This window comes from Microcebus murinus, chromosome 11 (assembly GCF_040939455.1).
Source record: "Microcebus murinus isolate Inina chromosome 11, M.murinus_Inina_mat1.0, whole genome shotgun sequence".
Classification (NCBI taxonomy): Eukaryota; Metazoa; Chordata; class Mammalia; order Primates; family Cheirogaleidae; genus Microcebus; species Microcebus murinus.
The window spans coordinates 869,286-889,801 of record NC_134114.1 but is presented as its reverse complement, the minus strand read 5'-3'; the positions used below and the strand labels follow the sequence as shown (position 1 = coordinate 889,801).

Below are 20,516 nucleotides of genomic sequence, written 5' to 3'. Positions count from 1 at the left end.
CTTGGCGGGCTGAGGGCGGAAGGGGCGACGTGGCGGGCCTCGTGGACCGCGGGCACCTCCCCTTCTCCGGGCAGCGGGCCCAGCGGGGTCCCTGTGGTCCTGCGACTGCGGGAGGCGCCCCCGCCCCAGCGCCCCTGCGCCCCCGGACCGGCGGCCCCTACCCGGTCCCCACCAGCCTGGAGGGAAGCCGGGTGCAACGGGCGGCCTCACTCGGCTGGCGGGAGGCGGGGCGCATGGGGACGCCCCGCCCGGCCCCGCCCCTGGGGCCCCCGGCCCCGCCCCCGCCCCGCGCCCCCGGCCCGCCCCGCCCGCGTCACGCCGCTGCCCTCACGCGCCTGCGCGGCCGCGCGCCCGGCCCACTCCAGCCGCGGCGCATCCTCTGCCCGCGCCCCGCGCCCCCGGCCCCGGCCCTGCTCCGCGTCCCGCTCGGCGCCCGCCCGCCCGCTCCCCTGGGCTGGGCCGCGCGGCCATGAGGCTGCGGGGATGCGGTCCCCGGGCCGCCCCCGCCTCCAGCGCAGGGGCCGGCGAGGCTCGGCGGCTGGCGCCCCCGGGGCGGAACCCCTTCGTGCACGAGCTGCGCCTCAGCGCCCTGCGCAAGGCCCAGGTGGGTGCGCTCCGGCGCTCGGCGCTCGCGGCCCGGGTGGGATGCGCGGCTGGGGAGGGCGCGCGGAGGGGACCTGGCGCGGCCTGGCCGGCCCTGCGAGCAGCGGTTCCTTTCCTGCGGCCACCCCTCAGCCCGCCACGGCCGGGTCCCCACACTTCTCTGAGGCCCGCCGCCCGCGCCGGATGCTAGCTCCTCACCGCCTCTGTCCGGTCCCGCATCCTGAGTCTGGCCCGCACCTCTTCTCCCCAGATCCCTGCACCGCGATCACGCACCCTGAGCCCGACCCTAAATCCCCTTTCCTGAGACCCTCCCCGATCACACACCCCGAACTCAGCCCCGCACCCTTCACCTGGGACCCCGCACGGAGCCGGAGCCGCATCCCGGTCCCGCGCCGTCCTCCGAGGCGCACTCCCTCCCGCCCGTCGCAGGCCGCGGGGACAGCGGAGCCCAGCCGGCGTCCCCTCGCGGCGGCTGGGCGGGCGGGCGGGAGGCTGCCTCTGCCTCTGTCACTTGATGAGCTCGTGTGTGTGTGGGGACTGGATGGTTGGAGTCGTGCCAGGGACGGTGGGGGGCTGGCGGGGGTTCCCTTGGGGATAGACAGGAGGGCTCCCACTTCTTTGCGACTGGCTTTCTGGGCTGTGTGCGTTTTTCCTGCTTGGAGGGATGCGCCCTTGGGGGTGAGCCTGTGACCACATTCTGCTTCACAGGGACGAGGTCCCCGTGGGAGGGCACAGCCTGCTGGTGCCGAGACTCCAGGCTGGGAGAGCGGGGAGTGGAGGCCTGTGTCCGCGCCGCTCCGGGTGTGGGTGTGGGTGTGGGGTGCGGGAAGACAGCGCCCGGCACTTGCGACGCTGCGGACTACTCATCCCCTGCTCTGTTGGCACGGCGGTGACGTCCCCGCTTCGCGCGCTGTCCTGTGAGACCGCGGGCAAGGGGCCTCGCTTCGGACGCCAGAACTGTGCACAGAAGCCACAGTCGGGGTCGCCTGCGGTGGACCGGTTCATGGGAGCGTATTTCCAGCTGCGACAGAACTTCTTTTGGGGACGGGAGTTTGTAACCTGTAAAGATCGTCCTCAACGCCCCTGGTGGACTTGGTTGTCCCCCGTCCGTGGGAAGGAAATGGTGAGCAGATTGGGAGCCGTCCAGGAAGGTGCCAACCCTCCTGGTGACATGCAAGGCCGTCCCCAAACTGGCGCCCAGGCCTCGTCCCCCGTCTCTATGTCTCGATGACTCAGGTGAGGGCAGCACTGGCCCCTGCCCACCCGCCCCCGCTCTGCCCCGTCTGCGGCATCTGCTCATGCACAGATCTGCACTCGTCGCCTGCCAGGCTCTGTGCCCATTGCAGGGGTGGGGGTCACGGTGCTCCCTCCTCCTTGGGCACCCGGGTTGCAGTCCTGACCCCTACTTGTGGTTCCTGAGGATTCTCCCTGCCCAGCCCCCACCCCCAGGCAGGTCACCCTGTCCTCACCCTGTCTGGCACTTACCCAGCCTCTCTGCCCCTCCCTGAGGTCTTGGGTGAAAGGCCAGGCTCCTTCCTCCCCTGAGGTCCCTGGAGGCCACTTGTGTGCCTCTGTCACAGTCACAGCTCTGGTTAGCACAGACCCGGAGGGGCCGGGTCTGTCCTGCCCCGAAGCGTGTGCCCACTGCCCTGGCAGGAAGCAGAGACTCACACGCACCGGGTGCAGACGTCAGGGAGGGTCAGAGATGTCCAGGCCCTGGCCTCTTTCTGCTCCAAGAACTCGGGGTGGGGACTGTTCCCAGATGATCTCGGGCAGGGGTCACAGGACTAGGAGCTTGGGGGAGCCGTTCTTCCTCTCGGGAGGGCCCTGCAGGTGAGATCCTGGTTTTAGTGTGGATGTGGTGGCCGCTGAAGGGAGGAATACTTTGTGCCTTGTTACCATGCCCCACAGGCCCCAGTTGGAGTAATTTGGTGCATTTGTAACAAAAATGTTACTGCTCAGATGTTTTCGGTGTGTGGCCAGGGATAGTTTGTAAATGCTCTCAGAGGTCCCCTTTGCAGAAATGTTTTGCTTTTCACCAAGCATTGCTTTGCAAAGCTTTTACTTTTATGTAATATAATATCAAAAGTTTCCACAGAGTGAAATGGCCTGTCTTTCAAAGAAAAGTTGCTTCCCCAAAGGAAGAAATGGATCCTGTAGGGACTGACACACTCACCTGCCTAAATTCCAAGCTGAGATAAATGGTGGATACCTGCATTTACCTGTGAGCATTCGCTGCCTGGGAGGGGCCGCCACATGTCTCGGGATTAACGCCCTGCGGGTCACCTCCTCCGGCCAGTCCATCTGTCATTTAACTACAGATTTAGCGAGGAGCTTAGGCATCTCTTCGGACAGAAAAACACCATGCGAAGATCTGAAAAGACGTGTCAGAATCATCTGGGTTTATGAAACGTACCGTGTTTCCCCGAAAATAAGACAGGGTCTTATATTTATTTTTCCTCAAGAAGACACCCTAGGGCTTATTTTCAGGGGATGTGTTATTTTTTTTAAGTACAGTACAACAGTGTATGTTAATTCAGATATAGTTAAGGCGTCTTCTTCTGGAACATCATCTTAACTCTCCAAACCCCGGATTCCATCCTGAATTTCTTGCAACTCTATTTCCTTTAGAACCATTGACCCCAGTGTCTCATGTCAAGCCTTGGAGCTCTCATGGGGCAAATGAGAAGGGCTGCTCGTCTTCTTTACCGCTCCGCGACGAAATACACAGGCTGTGTAGACACACTGCGTAGCCACGCCCGTCACCAGGTCTTATTTTCGGGGTAGGGCTTCTATTGCGCAAATGCTTAGAAATCCTGCTAGGGCTTATTTTATGGGTAGGTCTTATCTTTGGGGAAACATGGTGCTGTCTTTTACCCCCTGGCTAGAGCAAGGACATGGATTTAAATGCAGAACCATGAATAGCACAACACTGGCTGTTGCTGATGTCAGCCAAAGTTCATAGTCACAGGGTAATTTGTTGGTTTTGGAGTCATGAAGTGGTTTTCTGTCACCCGGGGTTCTGCGGTACTTCCCTTGGAATCCGTGGGTGTGAGCACCCTTCCCCCCCTGCAGTGACTCGTTTTCCCCATTTCCGAAGTCCCCGCCGCTCAGAGCCAGGTCAGGGGGGTTGACTTCCTGGAAAGCGGAGCTGCTTCCAGTCCTCCTGGGAGCCGAGTCCCCGGACGTGTTGCTGGTTCGTAGGCAGCAGGGGCAGCTGCTAAGCACCCTGCCCGGTAATCCACAGAGAGGATTATGAGCTCTGCATCCAGGGACAGAGTCCACCCCTCCCTGCATGGTGGCCCTGCTTGGAATTGACCCAAAAGTGGGCCATCGTTTTCTCCGAGTTTTTATCCAAATGCCTGGGTTGTGATGACAAAAAGAACACGGGGGCAAGATTCCACTCTCCCTGCCTTGCCTTGGGCCAGGCACGGCCATCCTGGAGCAGGGAGTCCCATGCCCTGCACGCTCCCCCCCCACCCCCCACCCCCGCCACTCCTGTGGGTGGCTGCGTCTGCAGAATGGCCTGGGCCCCCAGTGCCCCACCCCCGGTGCACGCTCGGGGACGCCGGTTCCCTGAGCTGCCACCGGGTGTCTGGATGCTCCACCCATGAGGCTGAACAAGGAGCAGCTCTTTGGTCGGCACCGTGCAGCAGATGTGGGGGGGACACGGGGTTGCCCCACGGGATTGTGGGCAGCAAACCTCAGAGTGGGCCTGGGGCCATTGCGCCCTGGTGGAGGGTCTGCAGGGAGCACAGGTCCCTTGGGGGAGGTGGAGGAGGGTGGGGCTTCCCAGGGTCTGGGCCCCTCTGGACACCCGGGAGGCCCTGGAGCAGGCACCGTCTGACAGCCTGGTGTTTGTTGTCCAGGAGAGGTCCGGGGTCCTCTCCCCAGCATCCTTGCCCTGGTCACTGTCGGTGCAGCCCCAGGAGGCTGGAGGGAGGCAGGTGTGGCGTTGCCACGGTGGTGCAGATGCAGGTGCTGAGGCCTGGTGCTGTGCTGTCCCGGTGCCTTGGGGAGCTCGGGCTGGCCCGGGGTGGACGTCTGCTGACCTCACCAGGAGCCCTGGACCTCATGGTCTTCTCCTCTGAGTAATCCCGCGTGTTTCTCAGTCCTTTCTAATTTCTGCAAGGATGCACACGTAAAACTTAGTTGTGGTTAACTTTGGAAAGTGGGAAGAGGGGTTCAAGGTTGGAAAAGTCTATATTTTTCATTTTTTATAGCCTTCTGTCCTAAAATTGTATTTTAACATGAGCGTGTGTGTGTGTGTTTTGTTTGTACAGCTGATTGAACAAAGCATAATCAGTTTTATACAGAAACCTGTGATTATGGCCCAAAGCATGTCGACCTTAAGCTAGCCGTAGGTCTTTGGAATTAAATTATTGAAAGTTCTCCTCTCAGCGTCCTTGCACTGTGTTCTATTATGAGAAAGAGTTTACCTTAAGTTGTCAGTGTTCACCTTGTGCTGATTTTTATCAGGAGCCGCTTCCTTTTCATTTAAATATTTTCTGCCTAACGTGGGTAATTTTTTGCAACTTAAGTATCTGTTTCTCATATAGAAATTCAGGGATTCCCTGCCCGAGACAGGGGCCACTCAGGAGCCCCCCCGAGGGAGCAGGTGCAGGGCTCACCCCCCCACTCCCTGCACTCGCTGGGAGTCTGGCCCGTGCCCACCGCCGCCCGTCTCCATGCGGGCAGAGCGCCCTGGGGCGCTGGGAGGGTGCGCCCGGACGGTGCAGACGCCGCACCCTTGCCTGGCTTGCGTCTGAGAAGGTGCCCTGGGCCTGTGCTGGGCGTATCTGGCTGGGAGAGTGCGTCAGGCTTCCACAGAGTCATGTGTCTCGCTGAGCCCGGTCCTTGCCCTGCCTGACTCAGAGACCCCGGGAAGAGCTTCTGGCAGTTTCTCCTTGACCTTCCTGTTTCCAGGCCCTTCACCCAGACACAGCCCGGGACAAAAGTGTCCCCACGCTACGGTCCCCAGAATGGCCAGAGGCAGCAATCGCCCCCCACCACATTCTTGGGGATCTTCTGCGGAAGACCATTCCCAGACTTCTGGCCATTCCCAGTCAGTGTTTCTAATGCCTTGGTCACTCCATAAACCTGTAATCCAGTTGTCCATTATTCATGTTCTGAAAACGAGCCCAGAGGGAAAAGCACAGTGCTGGGCTTGTGCCTGGGAGTAACGTTATTTTATAACGTGGCCGGTGTTTGTCCTGCTAAAACCTAAGTCACTGTGCAACCCTTGGTGCTACTTTTTACTGCAATAAAAATAATGAAGGCGTTTCTTAGCTTTTTCAGTCATGTTCCAGCATCGTGAGCTTGGGGTTTCTCTCCCTATTTTCTCTCCCATGTTTTCGATGTGAGTGCTGTTCTTATGATGCTCGCGCTGTCTGCTGCAACCTCCCTCCGCTCCGTGTCCCTCTCTCCGTGGTGTTTGCTGGCCCCCAAGTTGCTGCCAGGGGCCATCCTGGGGGAGGGCCTGGCCGTGGCCCAGCCTTGCCCCCTGCAGCGGGACATGCTGCAGCGCTGGGTACGACATCCTTTCCCAGACCCGGACTTTACCCTGAAAGCCACGTGTCCTTCCGAGAGCCAAACGAGTGAGTTATTTTTCCTAAAAAGTTATTTGCCACATGCAAGCCTTTTTACAAAATGAAACGAAACCTCTTACGATTTTTCATATCTCAAACCCTTAGGGAAGACACAGGGCTGGGCAGAGCTGTCGAGGGCAGCACCCCGAGGCCCGGGAGGCTCCTGCCCGGCCTGTGTGCAGAGGTGACCTCAGTGCCCCCAAGACAGCAGGACGCCCGTGGGTGGGGTGCGTTTCGGATCAGGCACCGAATGCCCACCCAGGGCAGGGGGCCGGGTTTTATATTCGAACCCATTTGTGCTCCCCGGCTACTGTCCCCAAGAAGGGGTGACCGTCCCCACCCCCGGCTACTGTCCCCAGGAGGGGGTGACCATCCCCACCCCCGGCTACTGTCCCCAGGAGGGGGTGACCTTCCCCACCCCCGGCTACTGTCCCCAGGAGGGGGTGACCGTCCCCACCCCCGGCTACTGTCCCCAGGAGGGGGTGACCGTCCCCACCCCCGGCTACTGTCCCCAGGAGGGGGTGACCGTCCCCACCCCTGGCTACTGTCCCCAGGAGGGGGTGACCGTCCCCACCCCCGGCTACTGTCCCCAGGAGGGGGTGACCGTCCCCACCCCCGGCTACTGTCCCCAGGAGGGGGTGACCGTCCCCAGGTACAGGGCAAGGCACAGAACCCACCTGTCTGTAGCAGTGAGTCTTTCCCCCTGATAGGGACGGGTTTGGTCGCTCCTGTGTGAATTGTCACTGTGACATCCTCTCGGGGTCCCATCTGTCCAGAAGCTGTCCCAAACTGGACCTGTCCCGTCCCCTCCACACCAGACTGTCTTTGTCCTGCTGGTCAGCAGCTCTGACCACCCAGTGGCCACAGTCAGTGGCCATGCCCACCTGAAATCGGGAGCCCTGCCTCTCCCTCACCCCAGGGCGGTTGGGCCATTCTGCCTCCTGCCCCCACCAACTGGCTGTCCTGCCCCCAACATGCCCTCCCACCCGTCCCTGCAGCGGGGGTGGGGGTGGGGGGGCAGGATGTCCTGGGGTGACTCCCACAGCTAGGGACAGAGCCAAGAGCCCTTGGGGGCTCCCCGCAGAGGGTGGTGTGGACTCAGGGTTCGGGAGGGAGGGGCTCCTTCAGTTGCAGGTGGGTTGGGTCAGGGTGTTCTGGGGGTGCCCCCTGTATCTGCATGGGTGAGGTGTGGGACAGGCCAAGGGGCTGCCTGCAGCTGGAGGGGCCCGATGGCCTGGGATGTGCTTGGGGGTCCCCAAAGCTGGGAGCCCAGGACTTGCGCCCAGGACAGGTGACTTGGGTTGCTCTTAGTGCAAACCCTGCCGCCTTCCTGCAGGTGTTTGCCCAATACCGGCAAGTAGAAGCAGCTGGGAATGCCACCAATCTTGAATTTCAGGATTCTTCCACTCCAAGGCAGAGGGTCCTGGAGATAAGGAATTTCCTTGGGCTGCAGGGCCTGAGGGGAGTGGGCATGGCGCTGCCTCAGGCCAGGAGGCACCACTGCTGGGAAGTGGGGGAGGGACCAGCCGGGGCCACCAGGTGGCCACGTTCCCCTCTGAGCATCTCCCCCTGCTTTGGGGGGGCTGCGGCCTCTGAAGTCCTGCCCGTGGCAGCTCAGTGCGTCCAGGTGAGCGGCCTGGTCAGGTCAGGTGCGGCCACGTCCCTGCAGCTTCAGGTGGACCTGACGCTGGTTTCTGCTCCGGGAGCCGGGCCATCCCAGGGCGAGGAGAGTCCGGCCCAGACACCTGTGCTTTGGGGTTTCTGCCTCTGTCCCTCATCTGTTCCCACGACACCTGCGAGGGACAGGCCCCTGGCGCTGAGCCCACAGGGGGACCGGGTGGGAGGACGGGCCTCCGGCCTGCAGTTTGGATTGCTGTGGAATTTCACGTCGGAGCCGCGGGGTGCAGGGTGTCATCGTGGGGACCACAGGGACAGGGCTCAGGGCCTCCCACAACCTGTGGGGAAAGGAGGTCTGCGTGTGCAGAGCTCTGCCGGTTAGCAGGAGGCGTGAGGACAGCCCCGGCAAGCGTGTGGGCAGGACCCAGAGGCCGGCCTGGGAGCGGGGTTAACTCAGCATGTGCCCTCTGCCCGTCGTCCTGAGGCGGGGACCGGGCCATCTGTGTGGGCACCCAAGCATGGCCGCCCCGCCTGGGCCTCCGCCACCGCAGGGCCTTTGCACCTGCCGTTCCTGCTCACGGGACTCTCTCCTCAGGGCTCAGCAGCCCCACCCCACTCCCCTCGTCCCTTCAGCCTCTGCTTAAGCCCCACCAGGAACTCGCAGGCCTTCCTCAGCCGGAGCCCACAGCCCACCGGCCCTCCCCCTGCCCTGCAGGCGCCACACCCAGACACCTGCCTGTGCCGGCCTCGCACCGGCTCTGCCCACGGGTCTGGGCCAGGTGGCACTGCGGGTCCTGGGTCTTTCTCGTGTCCCTGTCCAGGGCTGGGCCTGGACCCTCAGGGTTCTCATGGAGACGGCTGCAGGGGGGTGGATGGCCTGACTCCCCCCCACGCTCCTGCTGCTCGGTTTCCAGCAGCGACTCGCGAGTGCCGGGGCGTTTGCGGGCGCCGCGCTCGTCTTCTCCAGTGACTGCAGAGTCCTCGGCCCGGAGTTCGGGGGCGCCGGGACCCTGGACCCCATGGGGGTGTTGGCCCCGGTGCTGAGGGGCAGGAAGTGAGAAGGCGCCTCTCGCTCTCTGGCCCACTGGGCCGTGGGGCTGACCCTGCCCGCCCGCCTGGCTGCTCCGTCTCTTCCCGAGTCGACCCGAGAGTCGAGGGCCGACCTGTGTGACCGTCCGGGCTGCGGCCATCGCTGGCACTCGTGAGACGCCTGTCCCCAAGCAACGGAGCTCAGCGGGCCACTCCCGCCGGTCCCACGTGGGCAGCCGCGTGGCTTGCTCTGCTGGCAAGTGAGCAGGACGCCAGGCATGGCGTGGCCTCTGCCACCTCCCGTCCTCCTGCGTGACGCCGAGGTGGAGCCTCCAGGCTGGGCCTTGGCGGGACCTGGTTCCCGTGGGAACTCCGCCAACGGCGGGAAACCAGCCTCTGCTCCGAGCTGGGGTGCTGCCACAGCAGGACGCAGCCCGACTGACGGCCCTCCTCCCTGGGTTCTGTCCACCCAGGGGCAGGCGGGGGTGGGCCACCTGGGAAGGGGCAGGTACAAGCCTCGCCGTGCCGGTGCGCCAGGCCGGGCCTCGGGCTGGCGGATGGGGAGGGGCTCGGTGCCCACCCCACGAGTGGAGCTCCCCTGCGGTTCTCTGACCCCCTGAGCTGGGAGCAGCTCCGTGGGCAAGACAGGCGTTCAGATGGGATCCCCACGGCAGAGCGAGCGAGGGTCCTGCCTGTCTCTGCTCTCTCAGCCCCTGCTGAGCCCACTGCACCCTTCACATCCCTTCCTTGCTATGCAGCAGGGCACCGTGCCCGCCAGAGACCGTCCTATGTCCTCCACCTGCCACCCCACCCCTCCCCTCCTCCTGCCCCGGGAGGCCCCGTGTGCGAGGCTCTGGGCTCGCCCGGCCCCCAGGAGGTTCGGAATGTTCTTGACCGTCCATGGTCCAGGGTTGCCGTGGCTCAGAGCAGCATCAGTCCCGTAAGACCCCCCTGAACCTCGCTATGTTGGACACAGCAGACGCAGAGGTCAGGCGGTGACCCTGCTGCGGACGGCAGGTGCCGAGTGAATTACTAAAGGACGAAGCCTCCAGGCAGGGTGCTGCGTGCTGAGATTCGGGCGAGGGCCGTGGAGTAGGACAACAGCAACGGCGAGCAGTCGGGGTGGCTGAGGGCTTGAAAGAAAAAGTAGCCCAGTTTTAGAAAAGCCGTATTTAATTTTAGATGTGAGTGGGAGCGCCTAGGAGAGCCAGCTCACGTACAGCCTCGGGCCCGGGCTCTGGCGGGAGGTTGTGCGTGGAGGCCGGATGGCCCTTGCATCCGCACAGGTGGGTGCCGAGGTCTGAGGTCACGGAGAGGGTCGAGGTCACGTCAGCGAGGAAATGACAGGTGAGCCTGCTGTGAACCTGGACACGGTATCTGTGTAAATGGGCGAAGTGCAAACACCCAGTGAACAACGTTGCCCACTGCAGCCGCCCCGGGGCCCTTCCCACCTGCCTTGCCGTGGGCTCGGGACCCGTGGCGCTGGGTGTGGGCTCGGGACCCGTGGCGCTGGGTGTGGGCTCGGGACCCGTGGCGCTGGGTGTGGGCTCGGGACCCGTGGCGCTGGGTGTGGGCTCGGGACCCGTGGCGCTGGGTGTGGGCTCGGGACCCGTGCTGCTGGGTGTGGGCTCGGACCCGTGGCGCTGGGTGTGGGCTCGGGACCCGTGGCGCTGGGTGTGGGCTCGGGACCCGTGCTGCTGGGTGTGGGCTCGGGACCCGTGCTGCTGGGTGTGGGCTCGGGATCCATGGCGCTGGCCGTGGGCCACGACTCGGGCGTGGAGGGAAGAGCAGGACGAGGCTGACGGCAGCGGTCTGCGATGCAGCTTCTTGTTTCATTTTTGCTTTCGGTATTTCAGCTGGAATTAATTGCAGAAATGAAAATGACTGTTCCCTGTTTGAATGTGGCATTTGATTTGGACCTGAGGGTGTCTGACGTGTGGCGAGGTGTTTTGGTGATGGGGAAATGGAGAGGGAGCCGGTCTTCCGAGTCTGGGGAGCCCGGCGGGCGTCTGTGCCGTGCTGTACCCGGGGCGACGCCTCTGCGGCTGGCGGGGTGACCTCGCTCACGGCTGGGCACCTGTGAGGGTCACCGTGCTCGTTTTTTCTTTAGAAGGAAAAAGCAAGCTGCAGTGAGGTGCACCTTTCTCCTCCTGCCTGTGCCGAGGGAGGTGGCCCTGAGCGATGCCCTGTCTGTGAGTGGCTCTGCCGGGACACCCCGTGGTGGCCACACGCTGCCGGGTGTCCCCGGTCAGCTCCGGCTCCCAGGTGTGGTGTCCTGTCCAAATGAGGACACAGAACAGCTCGCCAGGTATCTCCTGGCCGGCGCCTCCCCCGTTGCCTGGGAACCGTGGGGGTCCCGCCCGCCGCTCAGAGCCTCTGTCCTGGCGGGCAACTCCCACATGCTGGCCGTGGGCGGCCTGGCGGTCAGGTGCTCTTTTCGGAATGCCAGGGAATACTGTTACCCTACTCCGTTATTGGTGGTGGGAACAGTCGAGGCTGCAGCGCAGGTGTGCCGTGCGGAAGCACATCCGCCCTGCTGCTCTGGCACCTGTCCGGCGTCCGCCAGTGTGAGTGCCGGGCACCAAGAACAATTTATGGGAGTGGGAAATAAGCCCATCCAGTCACTCGACCCTTCTGCAGGCCGAGAAGAGACAGCCGCCGCCAACACTCACAGAGAAGCCAGTGCCCTGAGCACCGGGAACAGTGTCCCCAGGCAGGGCCCGGACAGCGGGGGCGGCCGGGAGGCAAGGGAAGAGGGAAGGCGCGTCTTCATCCTCAGGCTGTTTTCTGCAACTCGTGGTGAAATGGTGACGAGGGGTGGGAAGGGACATGATGTTTAAAACAAGTTTTTAAAGTAGAGGAAAGGGCCGGGCGCGGTGGCTCACGCCCGTAATTCCAGCACTCTGGGGGGCCGAGGCAGGAGGATCACTCAAGGTCAGGAGTTTGAGACCAGCCTGAACAAGAGAGAGACTTCGTCTCTGCTAAAAATAGAGAAAGAAATTAGCCATACAACTAAAAATACATAGAAAAAATTAGCAGGGCATGGTGGCACAAGCCTGTAGTCCCAGCTACTCGGGAGGCTGAGGCAGGAGGATCGCTTGAGCCCAGGAGTCTGAGGTTGCTGTGAGCTAGGCTGACGCCACAGCACTCACTCTAGCCCGGGCGACAGAGGGAGACTCTGACTCAAAAAAAAAGAGTAAAGGAAAAGCTCCCTCCCCATTTGTGAGTTAAATTGAGGCATCGTGAGAGGAGCTGTGTGTGCTCAGTGTGAGTGTGGGGAACGAGGCCTTTCTGAAAGGACGCAAGCTTTGACCTCCAGAAGTTACAAAGAAAGAAAAGTTAATTAACTTAGAGTAAATTCAAAGCATTCAGAGCATGAGAGTCAATTCAAAAAAGAAGAGAGAAAACTTGCAGGAGCCGGAATTAGTTGGACTAGAGGTCCCGTCAGAGTGCACGGACCCTCACTGCGTGTAGACACGTCAGAAACACAGAAAAGCACCGGCAACCCGGGCTGACATGTCCTGGTCACAGGTGATGCCGGGCAGGTCCGCAGGTCGGCCCTGGTGTGAATTTCGGGAGGCTGGAACTGGCAACGTCACTCAGGTGTCTGAACACGGACCCGAGGGAAAGGCAGGAGGGAGGGAAGAGTCCACGTCTGCTTCCAGAAAATGTTTCCCGCTTGACAAGAGCACTGCCGTTAGCCCGGCAGACACGGAGAACCTAGACGCACAGCAGGGCCAGAAACACGGCTCGGGGGGGAAGTCCTGGCGGGAGAGGCGCTCACCGGCCGGTGCCGCGTGGCAGCCACAGGAGAAAGCTGAGGGAGGTTACCGCGAGTCTTCCCCAAGCCGGGTGAGCCTCCCCACACGTTGCCAGCGAGCCGGCAGTTCCTCACACGGGGAAAAGTTGGGACAGGGGACCTCACCGCCCGAAAACCCTCGCTGGGCATCAGAAACACTGAGTGAGACGCAGCCTGTTCCTACATCACGGGGGAACCAGCACACCCTTTTCCCAGCAGATGCGGGACAGGTGCGTGATAGGATCCGGCGCCCGTTCGTGGTTTAAAGCAAAACGAGACTGGAGAGCGAGGCCTGGGAAGGTGATTCCTCGCCAGGAAGAACATGTACTGACAATGGTAGCTGGGACACACGCCCGTCACCACTGCTGTTCCGTGACCCCACGGGGGTCTGGAGGTCCGTGGGGTCATGAGAGCAGCCCCCGGCAGAGCAGGTGGGGACAGGGGGGGTGTCAGAAACCCCAACTCAGAAACCGAGAGGTGCCGGAGCTGCCACGTCCAACAGGCAGCTGCCGGCCAGACGGGACTGCTGAGCACTCGAGACACACAGTGTGGCTGGCGTGTGCTCTGCATGTAAGGTACACGCTGCGTGGCCCAGACGTCAGGAAAAAGTAAAATATCTCATCGATTTTTGTATCGAGTACCTGCCGAATGGTATTGCAGATGTTGGCAAAATAAACTACGTATTAGATTAAATGTCGCCACCTGTGCATTTCTTTCACTGCGGCTACTAGAAAAGTTGCAGTTACTCGTGTGGCTCCCGCCGTGTCTCTTTGGGCCGAGACCCGGAAGAACCCTCAGAGACCGGAGGGAGGGGAGCGGGGCCACTCCCTGCAGGCCACAGAAATCGGGGACCAACCTACTGTCAGTCTCTTCTGTCTTTCCCGACTTCCGTGCACTAAACCTGTGCCTCAGCACTCGTGTCTGGCTGCCGCGCCCGTCCCCTGGGACGCTCCCAGTTCTGTGGTCTCCCCCGCAGGGGTCCGCCCTGGCCCCCACGTGCCCTGGCTGCTGCCCTGACTCGAGGGTCTGCACCCCACGGAGCCCCCACGCACCCTCCACGGACCTCCCGCCCAGCACCCGCAACTGCGTCTGGTCCTGCAGACTCTGCACGGGCCTGGCGCGGGCTCCCCTTCGTCCTGGGCTCCCCTCCGTCCTGGGCTCCTGGCCCGCCGAGCCCGCTCTGCTGCCCGAGTCTTCCCTGGGCCGGTCGGTCCCACCCTCGTCCGTGTCTTCTCTGTGGTCCGAGGTCCAGCCTTGCACGCTCCAGAGCAGCCAGCGTCCGGCGTCACAGGCGGCTGCTTCCGGCCCTCGTGTCCACGTGAAGGGTCTCGGGGACTCCATGCTGGATGAGGCTCCGGGGACCCCTGAGCCCCGGGGGGCGGGGCGCCCTTGAGTTTGCAGGAGAGGCTGCGGCTCCCCCCCGCCACCCCGCTGCTGACCTCCCAAGAAGTGTGGTCAGGGATGCCCGGAGTGGAGCCGAGTGGCACCCCGGCCCGTGCCGCAGCTGATGTCCCTCTGCCCTCCTAGGTGGCTGTGATGACGCTGACGCTGTTCCCCGTGCGGCTGCTCCTGGCGGCCCTCATGATGCTGCTGGCCTGGCCCTTCGCGCTCGCTGCCTCGCTGGGACCCGCTGAGAAGGAGCCGGAGCAGCCCCTGGCCTTGTGGCGCAGGTGAGTCACAGGCGCCCCGGGCTCTGGGCGGGCCGGGGGTCCGGCAGCCGGCATCCGTGGGTCCACCCCTGCAGGAGGCCCTGTCGGTCTGCCTGGGGCCTGTCCACCTTCCGTCCGAGCGCAGCGTCCTGCGGGGCACTGCTGTCCCCGCCACTCCTCTCTGAAACTGGCCGCCTGGCCCTGCCCCCCTGGCCCTGCTCTGAGGCTCCGTCCCCCGGGCTGTGAGGGCTGCGTGGTGCCATGCCAGCTTCCCGCACACAGAGACCCCGCCCGTGGCCCTCTGCCCCAGAACGTTCCCTGGCTCCTCCTCGTAGACTGAGCTCCAGCCTTCCTGGGCCGCCCTCCCCAGCGAGGTGGCCTGTACAGCCAGACACCCCTCCCGCCCAAGCCCTCGGCTCTGGCTCTACCGCCGTGGTCTCCCAGCCCGGCTGTGAGTGGACGGCCCTGGCCCTGCGGGCACCGGGCGCCGCGGTGCTGCCGGCTCTGCTGGGGGGCCCGGCTCAGTGCCCCCACGCAGGTGCCTGCACCTCCCAGGTGCTGTGGGCGGGAGGGGCAGCCCCTGTGGGAACGGCCGCTGGGGGCCGCCGAGGTGCCACCTGCCACCCGGTTTGGCGAGCGTGGGCTATGTGAACAGGTTGCCGCGTGGTGAGGGCCGGGCGGTTTGTCAGCAGAGCCCTGTTTCTGGCCGACGCGGCGGAGCAGCGGGTCTGGGCAGCGATCCCAGCCCTGCCCTCTGGGGCCGCGGCTGGAGACCTGAGTAAACACTCGGGTTCTTAGCAGCGACAGCTCGGGAAGCCTTCCCGGCGCTTCCTGTCTTCCGCCCCTGCCCCGTGACGCGGAGTCCTCTGGGGCGCGGCCCCGGCTTCGCAAAAGGGACGCGTCGGGCTGCTCTGTTTTCCCCGTGCTGAGCCCGGAGGTGGCTTTTCTGGTGTAGGAGTCAGGTCCTCCGCTCCCCAGGTGACGGGTCCATGGCAACTTCCCTTCGCACAGCCCCGCACAGATGCGTGTGTGTGCCCGTGTGACGTGTCCCGTGGCAGTGAAAGGCCAGGATTTCTCGTGGCCTCAGTTTATGAGAGCTTTGAGCATCAGGGTCTGCAGAAACTAGCTGCGTAGCATTCTGTGTGTGTGCGTGCATGTGTGCATCGCATGCATGAGAGTGTACGTGTGTGCACGTGTGACTGTACATGTATGTGAATGAGGGTGTGTGTGCATCCACGTATGAGATATGGTATGTGTGAGAGTATGTGTATGTACATGAGAGTATATTGTGTACATGTATGTGAGAGTGCATGTGTGTGCATGTCTGTGTGTGAGTGTATGTGTGTACATGTGTATTTATATGAGAAAGTATGTATGCATATGGGAGTGTACATATGTGGGGAGTATATGTGTGTATGGGTATGCATATGAGTATGTACATGTGTGCACATGTGGAGGTGTTAATGTGTACATATATGTGAATGAGTGCATTTGCATGTACGTATACTGTGTGTTATGTATGTGTACATGTACGAGTGTATTATGTGTACATGTGTGTGACAGTGTCTGAGAGTACCTGCATGTACGTGTATATGTATGTGTGTATTTGTATGTATATAAGAGCGTTTGTGCATGTGTGTTTCTGAAAGAGTGTGAACCTACCTGTGTGTACATGTGTATGTGTGTATGTATATGATAGCATATGTGTGTGTGAGTGTGCATGTATTTGTGCAAGTGTGAGCATGTCTGTGTGTACATGTATATGTGTATGTGTGTATGTATATGAGAGTGTGTGTGCGTGAGTGTGCATGTGTGTTTGTGCAAGAGTGTGAGCATACCTGTGTGTACATGTATATGTATGTGTGTGTATGTATATAAGAGTGTGCGTGTGTTTGCATGTGTGTTTGTGCAAGAGTGTGAGCGTACCTGTGTGTACATGTGTATGTGTGTATGGATATGAGTGTGTGTGTGAGCATGCATGTGTGTGTTTGTTCAAGAGTGTGAGCATGCCTATGTGTACATGTATAAGTGTGTGTATGTACATGAGGGTGTATGTGTGAGTGTGCATGTGTTTGTACAAGAGTGAGCGTACTTGTGTGTGTATGTGTATGAGAACATATGTGTGTTTGTGCAAGAGTGTGAGCGTACTTGCGTGCACCTGAGCCGCACACGCCAAGGGCAGCGACTCTCCACCCCACGGCCGTGGCGTCACCACTGAGCAGTGTTTATTGAAAACCCGCTTCTCGCGGGCCTGGGCCTGGGCCTGGCACTCGCAGGGCATCAGGAAACAGGAGGTGCTCAGCCCTGGTCCCCAGCTGGGGACGCAGAGATAGCAGCGCCTTAGGTCGGGACCCGGGAGCAGCAAAAGCAGGCTTTGAAGAAAGGGACTCGGAGCAACGCTTGCCGAGTGACCACCGCGCAGTCGGGGTCCCGAGTTGTTTCGCACCGTGCGAGCCGTGCGGTTTGAGAAGATTGTCGCCGGATTAAAGGGGACTTTGGCTGAAAGTAAGTGGGTGTCACTCAGACCTTCCTAAAATAAAATCTCAGGCTTCCCATGAAAGAGTGACACAGTTTCACCAGAGGCGCTTGTTCTAAGACACAAAGTGCAAACCCGCAGCTCCTTTCTGCAGGGCCCATCGTGCGGCTGACTCTCTGCCCGGGCCGAGTCCCGAGCAGGGCTGGGGGCGCAGGTGGTGGGGTCTGGGGGCCGCCCCTCGCAGATTGGACGGCTAGGGAAGGTCCGCTTCCCGAGTGCTGCGTGTGGGGACGCCGTCTCCACCGTGTGCAGTCCGTCCCCGTGACGACTCTGGGTACCCCGTGAAGGTCGGCTGAGGTGGGAACTTCAAGCCATTTTCTCCGCTTCCAGCCGCAGCTCAACCTCGCCGGGTGTCTGCAGCCCGGTGCGGCCCCGGGACCCTCCTCTCTGGTCAGTGCCCGCCCTAGTCTGGTCACACGCCCAGGGCCGCTGCCTCCCCTGCGGGCACCCTTCATGGCAGAACCGTCTGAAACGTGTAGGTCCGTGGTCTCTGTCGACACTCGGGGTACAGGCTCCCCCACCCGGCCCCTGCACACCGGCCTGCCCTCTGTCCCTGAAGGATGAGGCGACTTAAAGAATTCGCAAAGGGAACTTCTAAGAATGAGTTTTTTTCGAAAAATTTGTTCTGCTCCCACCTTCCCTTGGTGCTGAGGAGCCGGGTCTTTCTTCGACTCGGAGAACTTTTCTTCGGGTACCCGTGGGTCTCCCCTCTTTTGCCCGCATATTCTGGTAGATTTCTTCCCGCTGTCTGGCCCTGCTAGCGGGTGACCATCTCTGCAGTGAGAACTCGGGTTTCCGAGAGGGTCGTCTTGTCCTGTCCCCGACCTCCCCAGAGCACCTCAGTGTGACAAGGAGAGTGACCAGTTTCCTTAACCCTCCTGCAGTCCCCGCGCTGTCCCTCGAGGTCAGTCCTCAGCTCCCGTGCCGCGTGGCTGGTTCTGCACACACACCCGGGGTCCTTGGGCGTCTGGGGAGCGTAGGATGGGGCGGGGGCTCCGGGGAGCTGGGCAGGTCCCCGCTCCTGGGCGTAAGGGTCTTTCTCCGATTCTCTTTCCCTGGAAACAAGGCTGCCGGGGCGCGGGGCCTGGGCCTGTCGCCGTCGCCGGGGGTGACGGGTGCCGGGCCCCCCCAGAGGGAGCAGAGCTTTCCTCTGCGGCCCCCACCCACAGTCTGGCCCTTCCCCGGTGCGAGTTGACAGGTGTGGATTCCTGCAGGTCCTTAGGGAAGAGCTGGGTCAGGTGCGGTGTTGAACTTGCCCCACGCCCAGCACGTTTGTGCGGGTGCCAACCTGCCGAGGGCTGGCGGTGTCCCCCTAAGAGGAGGACCATGGCCCAAGCCTTGCTTTCCCCAACTCTCCGCTCCTCCTGCCTGAACCTGCCTCCCGGGACTGGCTCCTGCTCCCGCTGCGGCCTCGCTTCTCCCTCCTCGGGCATCAGTTGCCGTCCCTTGGCTTTTGCCTTTGTGCATTCGTTATTGTGAAACACCCGGAAAAGTGCACACCTGTGCCGTCACACCTGGCCCCGGAAGCAGAGTGTCGAGGCGTGGTCCCAGTGTCTCCAGGTGTGACCCGAGCACCGGCGGTTCATCGTCCCCATAAGCAAAGGTCTTTTCCAGGTGGCTCCAGGCCGGCCACCACACAGGTTCTCCCCAGACGGTTTCGGTCCCTCGGGAAAACCACGCCGTAAGGTTCCAGGCTCCTGTTCACCTGCGCAGGGACTTACCCAGCGGGGTCACCCACCCGACCCAGCGGCTGAACGAGATGCGGCTCTCGGCAAGGGGGAACCTTGTTGTGGGGACGGAGGCGCGGTGGCCTGTGACCCTCTGTCCCCAGGGCCGCCCCACCCGGGTCGCTGCAGGGACACTCTGGCGTGTGGCCTTGTCAGAGATTAGCGTGAAGGGAAGTGTGTACGTTCAAATGTCTCAGTTCCTGCATATTTAACAAGAAATAAATAGGCAACAAATTCAGTTTATCTAGGCTGGGTCTTGCCTTATTTTCTACAGTTCTTGTCCAAATTTCTTCCGGAAACGGCTCATTTTAATAACATCCCGTTTGGTTCCGGGAGCCCTGGGCGTCCTGGGCGAAAACACCAGGGAAGTTTCCGGCAGGTCCCCACTCCCGCCCTCACCTCCGGGCTTCTCCGTGTTTCAGCGTGCATTTCGAGTGTTCTGATGTGTTTTCATGCACGCGTGCTGACGAGAACACTGTGGTGTTGGGCGCACGGCGGTCTGTCGTCCGGCCTGCGGCTTTTCTGCAGGCGTCGGGCGCGGGCGCCGCCGGGCGGCTGGGCCAAGAGCAGCACGCGCAGCCTTCACCGCCCGTCAGCGGGAAAGCGCTGGGCGTGCGGTGGGGGAGGAGAGCCTGGTATCCTTTGCTTCCCTCCACCGCGGTCCCAGCAGCTCCCGCAGGCGCCCCACGGCCGGCCCGTGCCCCCCGCCCTGGGCAGAGGCTGCGGCGGGATGCCCGGTGCCCGCCGGCGTACCCCCCGCCCAGCCTGACGCACACCTCCCTTGCAGGGTCGTGGACTTCCTGCTCAAGGCAATCATGCGCACCATGTGGTTCGCCGGCGGCTTCCACCGGGTGACCGTGAAGGGGCGGCGCGCGCCCCCCGCCGAGGCGGCCATCCTCACGCTGGCGCCACACTCCTCCTACTTCGACGCCATCCCCGTCACCATGACGATGTCCTCCATCGTGATGAAGGCCGAGAGCAGAGACATCCCGATCTGGGGAAGTGAGTGAGTCCCCGCCCCCCCACTGGGTAGGAGCGGCCCCCAATGCCCCCATCCCCCACCACGGAGCGAGTGAGCCCCAGGGAGCCCCCCCCCAGGGAGTGAGAAACCCCAGCGAGTGAGAAACCCCAGCGAGTGAGCCCCCCCCAGGGGCTGAGACTCCCCAGGCAGTGACCTCTCCCCCCCCCAGGGAGTAAGAAACCCCAGAGAGTGAGCTCCCCCAGGGGCTGAGACCCTTCCCAGGGAGTGACCGAGCCCCCCAGGGAGTGACCGAGCCCCCCAGGGAGTGACCGAGCCCCCCCAGGGACTGAGACCCCCCAGGGAGTGACTTCTCCCCCCCAGGGAGTGAGAAACCCCACAGAGTGAGCCCCCCCAGGGACTGAGACCTCCCCAGGGAGTGACCCCCTGGGATTGAGTCCCCCCAGGGAGTGACCCCTAGGGAGTGACCCTCCCCCAGGGGCTGAGACCCTTCCCAGGGAATGACCCTCAGGGATTGAGTCCCCCCAGGGAGTGAGTCCCCAGGGAGTGAGTCCCCCCAGGGAGTCACCCCCAGGGAGTGAGAAACCCCAGAGAGTGAGTCCCCCAGGGGCTGAGACCCCCCTCAGGGGCTGAGACCCCCCCCAGGAAGTGACCTCTCCCCCCCAGGGAGTGAGAAACTCCAGGGGCTGAGACCCCCCCCCAGGGGCTGAGACCCTCCCCAGGGAGTGACCTCTCCCCCCCAGGGAGTGACCTCTCCCCCCCAGGGAGTGACCTCTCCCCCCCAGGGAGTGAGAAACTCCAGGGGCTGAGACCCCCCCCAGGGGCTGAGACCCTCCCCAGGGAGTGACCTCTCCCCCTCAGGGAACGACCTGCCCAGAAATGACCTCTCCCCCACACAAGGGAGTGACCCCCTCCCGGGAGTGAGCCTTGCCATGGTTACCGTGGGAATGGTTGCCGTGAGAACACAGCCTGCCCACGTGGGTCACGCC

General features: G+C 62.4%; 1 protein-coding gene across 1 annotated transcript in view; it reads left to right on the top strand.

Moving 5' to 3' along the window:
* Positions 1 to 351: 351 nt before the first annotated feature.
* The window catches only part of LPCAT1 (lysophosphatidylcholine acyltransferase 1), a 43,088-nt gene continuing 22,923 nt past the window's right edge, over positions 352 to 20,516 (top strand). Inside the window, exons 1-3 of the mRNA XM_012774119.3 lie at positions 352 to 604; positions 14,164 to 14,306; positions 19,336 to 19,550. Of these exons, the coding sequence (XP_012629573.1) occupies positions 470 to 604; positions 14,164 to 14,306; positions 19,336 to 19,550 (493 nt within the window). The 5' untranslated portion in view covers positions 352 to 469. The remainder of the gene's footprint in view (positions 605 to 14,163; positions 14,307 to 19,335; positions 19,551 to 20,516) is intronic.